The sequence below is a fragment of the Apium graveolens genome, unplaced genomic scaffold, assembly GCF_009905375.1.
Source record: "Apium graveolens cultivar Ventura unplaced genomic scaffold, ASM990537v1 ctg9006, whole genome shotgun sequence".
Classification (NCBI taxonomy): Eukaryota; Viridiplantae; Streptophyta; class Magnoliopsida; order Apiales; family Apiaceae; genus Apium; species Apium graveolens.
In genome coordinates, this window is record NW_027421656.1 from 38,349 (window position 1) to 45,572 (window position 7,224).

At 34.5% G+C, this 7,224-nt stretch overlaps 1 protein-coding gene across 1 annotated transcript; it reads right to left on the reverse strand.

Moving 5' to 3' along the window:
- Positions 1-1,797: 1,797 nt before the first annotated feature.
- Positions 1,798-2,373, reverse strand: LOC141705528 (secreted RxLR effector protein 161-like). Its single transcript, XM_074508442.1, has 3 exons — positions 2,352-2,373; positions 2,101-2,196; positions 1,798-1,988 (listed from the first exon to the last, which is right to left on the reverse strand). The coding sequence occupies exons 1-3, from the start codon at positions 2,371-2,373 to the stop codon at positions 1,798-1,800; spliced, it is 309 nt and encodes a 102-aa protein (XP_074364543.1).
- Between the last annotated feature and the right edge of the window lie 4,851 nt (positions 2,374-7,224).

Consider the following 7,224-nt stretch of genomic DNA (forward strand, 5'->3'; position numbering starts at 1 on the left):
ACATGAGTAGGAAACGGATTTGCATCATGACTGCATCCCAAATCATTTTAATTTTAAGTGAAGAATTCGATATAATTATTAGAACCTTGACTCAATTCAGCTAACTGCTGCTCCAGTGAATACACTTGTTGTCATGATGTATAGCCAAACCTTTCCTCTAGTTCAATCCAAATTTCACGCGCACTTTTGAGAAACAGAACACTTTTAGCTATCACATCATCCATATTGAACAACAACCAAGCACACACTAGATCATTACACCTTTCCAGGCTTTATACTCAACTGTAGTTGGTTCAGGCTTGCTTATAATACCATCAACCAAAATCGATTTTAATCTTAGCTATAGACTTAGCATCATCGAACATTTCCAGTTACTGAATCCAGTATCATTGAATTTGACGGATACTAACTGAGTAGTATTAGAATCAGAAGGATGAATGAAATAACACGGGTAGGATCCTTATTAGGTGGTAAACACGGTCTAGATCTAGTTTTCAGACATAGTGAATCGAGTAATGAATTGATTTATTTTTGAAGATTGGGTGAATTAACAACAAATCATTGCTTAGATTGAAGAGAATCAGAATATACTGGTCTAATCACAAAATTAACAATAAATCGTTGCTTAATTGAAGAGAATCAAATATACTGATCTAATCACAATTTTGATGAAGAAAAATTAATGAATTAACGATAGATCGTTCCCAAATTCTATAAACAACTAATATGCACACACAAAAACATTTATACATCTCAACCAATATCAACAAAACACTAATCGTTACTAATCGCAAAGCTTGAAATCAGAAATTATATGAACAATGAAATTGCTAGGAAATATATCGATGACGACGAATCGAATAAATCGACGATCTATATAATGAAGAATTGAAGACAAGAACAAGATCACCTGAAAAGAACACCGATTAACTGTTGATTTTGATGAAATCATGCTCTGATACCATGATGATAATGCAAATATAATGCATTGAAGGTGTAGAAATGAGAACTAGAAGATATTATTTCTATAATCCATCTGAATCTGTTTTACAAACTTAACAAATTATGAAGAAGAAGAATAGAGTCTTATACACACTACTACCACTTTTGTCACTTTTTCAATGACTATATATACTGCAATTGTGTCCACAGAATTTAAACAGAATGTTGAGCTGTATTAGCTGAGCTGGCATTAGCTGGCAGAGATGAGGTCAGAGATGAGGTGGCTAGAGTAATGGTTGAACGTATAGGACCAACAGAATTTGCATACATGGATATGCCGAAGGAAATGAAAGACTTAGTTTTACAGAATTATTTCTACAGTGACTGAGTTTATATTAGCGGTTTCGCTAAACTGTGAACACTTGGAATAATTCTACCAGTATGTTGTTATTTCAAATTAATGTGAAAAATGAAAATTGTATTGAATGAATAAAATGTACAGATTGTTTTGAGTTATATACAAGTTTACAAGAACAAACTTTTAGGCGGGAAGTAACTAACTCTCAACTAGATTAAATGTCTAATCTACCCTTAACTAATTTCTAACTAACCACTATCTATCTTATGCAGTCTAATACCCTCCTTCAAATTGGCAGGTCTGAACATGTTTCGAACTCCCAATTTGCTCAATAATACGTTAGTCTTGCAGCTATCAAAGGTTTAGTAAGTAGATCAGCTGGTTGCTGTTTGGTAGACAAGTACACAGGTTGCACCAGCCCTTCCTTGACTTTATCTCTGATGAAATGACATTCCAGCTCGATATGCTTTGTCCTCTTATGAAGAACTAGATTTCAGCTATGTGAATTGCAGATGTATAATCACAATACAAGGAACTGGTGTAGGAATCTTGAAATATATTTCTTTGAATAGATTGTACAACCAAGTGACTTCACATAGTATAGTTTCCAAAGCTCTGTATTCCGCCTCTGCAGAAGATCTTGCTATTGTATTCTGCTTTTTGCATTTCCATGAAATAAGTGAATCTCCTAACATGACACAATATCCAGACAATGATCTATCTAGTCATAGGACATGTAGCCCAATTCAGCATCACAAAAAGCTTTCAATTTAATGGACTTTTAGCTGATAAAAACATACCTTGGCCAGGATTACCCTTTATGTACCTTACTAATTTCAGTGCAGCCTTCCAATGAACATCTGTTGGTGCAGCCATAAACTGACTCAATATATGCACTGGATAAGAAATGTATGGTCTGGTAATTGTCAAATAAATCACTGCCTAACCAATCTTCTGTATTGCATAGCATCAGGAAAAGATGTTCCAGAATCATACTGGAGATTATGTTGAGCTTCCATGGTTATAGCACTTGGATTTGCAGCTAACAGACCTGTATTCTCCAGCAAATTCATTGCATACTTCCTTTGATGTATATATATGCCTTTCTGAAGACCTTGTTATTTCAAGTCCAAGAAAATAGTTCAAGTGTCTAAATCTTTCAGTTTGAACTTAGAAGCAAGAAACTCTTTATCTTTCCAATTTGCTTGACATAGAACCAGCCAGTATTATGTCATCAGCATAAACCAGCATACTGTAACTGAAGTAACTGAATGTAGATTAAATATAGAAGCATCTCCCCTTGATTGTGTAAAGCCAAATTGGGATAACAGCATCAGAAAGCTTATTCAAACCACTGACAAGGATTAGTGCAACAAAAAGAAGCAGGAATAGGCACACCCTGGAGGCAATCTCATGTACACTTCTTCATGAAGATCTCCATTTAAAAAAGCATTGGTAATGTCCAACTGATTAATATGCCAGTTTTGAATAGCAGCAATGGATAGTACCATTCTGACAGTGGCCATTTTAGCTACTGGTGGAAGGTTGAAAATAATCCACTCCTGCAGTCTGTGTAAAACCTTGAGCCACCAATCTGGCTTTATATCTTTCCAAAGTACCATCAGATTTATACTTGACTTTATAAATCCATTTACAACCCATTGCCTTCTTGCCGGGAGGAAGAGAAGTAATTTGCCAAGTATTATTGGCTTCCAAAGCACTCAGTTCTAATTGCATTGCTTTACACCGTTAGAATCTTTTATAGCTTGAGAATAAAATAAGGTTTCAGGGATGACAGTGGAATTTGCTACAAAAGCCTGATAAGTTGGTGTAAAACCTTGCACGGAATCAACAATATGAAGTGGATATGTAACAGTTGTGGCACAAGTCTTATTAAGAATTGTTGGAAGACCTGTATAATCTGAGAACTTAACTGGTAATTGTTTTACTCTAATAGGTCTAGAACTTTTCTCAGGTATAGGTAATACTGTAGCAGAACCACTATCAGAAGAAGATATATGATCAGTGTTATCAGAATCATGAGAATTATCAAGATGAGAATTAGCAGAAGGTGAAGTATCATGAGAATGATGTGAATCATATGAAATAGAAGGAAAATGATGATGTTCCAGCTCAGTGTGGTGCAGAAGATGGAGTATTGACAATAACTAAATCATCAATAAAAGAAGAATCTGCAGGAACATGGTTGAGTAATGGAAAACAGATGTAGTATAGGGAAAAACATCTCATAAAAGACAACATCTGTAGACACAAACTTATGACATGTTTCAAATATTAATGAGTTTGTAGCCTTTTTGATGTTGAGGATATCCAATGAACACATATTTAGTTGCTCTTGGAGCAAACTTATCTGCTCTCTTAGACAAGGTAGAAGCATATGCAAGACAACCAAATACTCTCATATGATCATAGAGAGGTGGTTTATGAAAAGTATTTCATAAGGAGATAAGTTGTTTAAGATTTTAGATGGAGTTTTGTTTATGATATAAGTGGTAGTGAGTAAAACAATCTCCCCAAAGATGAATTGGAACTTTTGAATGAATTTGAGAGCTCTTGCAACAGAAGAAGATGTCTGTGTTTTCTTTCAGCCTTCCATTTTGTTGAAGGAGTCTCAACACAAGAACTTTGATGATCAATTCATAAGACTGAAACTTTTGTAAGATCTTTATTAAAAAATTTGAGCCTATATCAGATCTCACAATTTAACTAAGGCTTTGAAATGATTCTTAATGTGAATCAGAAAATTAGAAAAAATTAAGAATACTTGAGATTATTTGATATCAAGAAGGTCCCAGGTACATCTACTACAGTCATCCACTATAGTAAGAAAAGAATTACAAGTTAAAATATGTCTTATACTTGTAAGGCCCCCACAAATCACAATGGAACAAATGAAAAGGTTCAGTTAGAATGACTAGTACTAGTGGAAAAGAAGACCTGATTTGTTTAGCAAATGACAAACATCACAAGGAATAAACTACAGAACTCACTTGAGTAGCAATAGCAATCATCTTCTGCATTACAGGAAAAGGTATGTGACCCTAATCTAGAATGCCAAGTTTTGAATTGTCTGAATGAGCAGCATTACAGTGAGCTGAAACTGAGGAAACAGAGAAGTGAATTGTGATGAAGTTGGTAGAAGTAACTTGTCCAGTGAACCTTGGAGTTTACCAATCCCCAATGTTTCTTCATTATACAGTCCTGAATAAAACACAGATGAGATAAAAATTGAAGGGTGCAAGGCAAGATAACGTCAGTTTACTGACAGAAATCAAGTTGAATTGGAAACTAGGTACCAAAAGACATCATAAAGAGTAAGTTCAGATGTTAACACTATAGTTCCTTTAAGTTTAACCTTTGTAAACTCTCCATTAGGTAAGTGTGTATGTGTCTGCTCTGTAAAGCTAAGAAGCAAAAGAACAATATGAAGAGGCTTATGAAAGTTACTCAGTTTTTGAGTTGGATTAAATGAAGTTTACACTAATATCGTGGTCAATCCTTATGATGAATCCTCTCCCTCCACTAACAACCTGTTTTGTCACTATTGCAACAAGAAGACACCAGAGAAATATGTAGCTCTGTCAAACACTACTGACGAGTCTGCTGCTCTTATGAGTAAAGCTAGGTTTCCTAGATCTGATTTCAAGAAAACTGATGTTAAGATGCCTGATGGAAGGAGGTTTAATCTGGAGTGCACTTATTATCATGGAAAGAATCAACTAAGGATCGTTGTTTTCATTGATTGGTTTTCCACCAAAGAATAAGCAAAATGTTGCTCCTGCTAAGGCTAATCATCAGGCGAACAATTTTGTTGCTCAAATTGCTGCTTCATCCACAGTGCCAACCTCTACTGAGAAAGTTGAAAGCTCTGCTGGTCCTGAAACACTCTGTGGAAATTGTTTGTCTGATATTCAGTATCAACAGTTATTGAATCTTCTAAATCAAAGTCAATTGTCTCAAACAAACTTTGAACCACCTCAATCAGGTACTCTGTCTCGTTCCTGTTCACTTCTGTATGCCTTGTTAATTGTCATGCCTCTAGAGATTGGATTCTTGATTCAGGAGCAACAGACCATATTACATGTTGTCATGATTTGCTCTCTAATCTTCTTGCTTGTGATATTGATATATGTTCATCTTAAATTTTATGTAATATCCATAAATAGTAAGATTTTCTTGTGCAAGAGAGCTTAAAGCCTTTTTTAACACAAAAATGTGTGGACCATTACTCTGAGAGAAACGCATATTGATATCATCCCAAACATCACTTGCAAGAGCAATGTAAACAAGACTAGAACGAATCTCAGGAACAACAGAGTTAAGAAGCCAAGTAATTATCATATCATTGCAACGCTGCCAATGTGCAAGATAAGAAGATGATTCAGAAGGAACCTTGAATTTTCCGGTAACAAAACCAAGTTTATTCTTCGCTAAAAGTGCAAGAGACATCGATCTTTTCCATTCATTGAAGTTTTCACCATTCAAGACACTAGTAACAAGAACTTGACCAGGATGATCTAAAGGATGTAGATATAATGGATGACTCGCATCCAAAGTAACTGACTGATATGAACTTTCAAGATCAGATTCTGGAGTTTTTGTAGCATCTGTAGAATTATCCGTCGATGTAGACATAATGTTTGATGAAATGTCACACAGAGAGAGATTGATAGAAAAAGAAAATGATCGTAAAATGATCGAATTCAATCAATTTTACTATGATTACTATCAACAACCAGTAGAATGATTGTTGCAAATAGAAACACTGAACTTTACTACTGAAAGAACGAAAAACAAGAATGAAAAAAACTTGATTGAAGCTTTAATGGCGGAAAAAGATGTAACAAACTAAAGAAACAGAGATCATAGCTCTGATACCATGTAGAATTTCTAATATGAAAAATGAAAATTGTATTGAATGAATAAAATATACAGATTATTTTGAGTTATATACAAGTTTACAAGAATAAACTTTTAGGCGGGAAGTAACTAACTCTCAACTAGATTAAATGTCTAATCTACCCTTAACTAATTTCTAACTTAACCACTATCTATCTTATGCAGTCTAATAAAATTGTCCGGCTTTTACTGTGTTTAATTAGGAGGCCTAAGTTTTATTCATTTTACTGGTAAAATACCGTTGAGTTTAAGCAGCCTCATGTAGTTCTTTCATTTTAGTTAAAAGTTTAAATCTCTCTGTTCATGGTTATTTTATTTTATGATGACATGAACGCAAATTTCTTCTAAATAAGACATAATTTCTAGTTAATTTTATTAAAAAAAACTTTTTCAAATAAAACATAAATGCAAACTTTCCTCTTGACAGATCATTAACCTCAACAACACTGTTCGTAGTCATCTTTCATACAAAGTATGGAACGTGAACTTTATCGACACATTAGCGTATTTGAATTTAAATAGCTTTTTATATAATTATTAAGCAAAAACAAAATTAGGTTTTTTATTACTTTTTGATAGAAAAAGAGTTATAAGTGTTGCCAACTCCATCTCGTCTTACAGTTACTCATCCTTCAAAATCTTCTCGTGCTAGACAATTGCCTTTTAAATTCTCTTACTATACTGGTCTTCCTTCACATTTTTGCAACCAATATTACCTTAATGCTTGTACTACCTTACCTACATATGTGGTTGATCCGCCTTTTGATGCATCCACAGTGGTGTTCATGTCCTCTCAAAGTTTCTGAGCCACCTACTTATAAACAAGCTGTCAAACTGTCTGCTTGGTGTGAAGTTATGAGTGTCAAATTGGCAGCTCCAGAAGCCAACCAAACTTGGTCGATTAAGCCTTTACCACCTGGTAAGAAGATGGTGGGTTGTAAATGGTTATATAAGGTCAAGTATCTTGCTAATGGAGATGTAGATCGTGACAAGGCTCGTCTTGT

What these genes read in the sequence shown, in the direction of transcription:
- LOC141705528 (XM_074508442.1), bottom strand. Translation starts at nt 2,373, where the DNA reads ATGAATTTGCTGGAGAATACAG. An exon ending in GAATTTGCTGGAGAATACAG is followed by an intron (nt 2,197 to 2,351) that starts GTCTGTTAGCTG and finishes TTTCTTATCCAG; the next exon opens with TGCATATATTGAGTCAGTTT. An exon ending in AAAGGGTAATCCTGGCCAAG is followed by an intron (nt 1,989 to 2,100) that starts GTATGTTTTTAT and finishes GTGTCATGTTAG; the next exon opens with GAGATTCACTTATTTCATGG.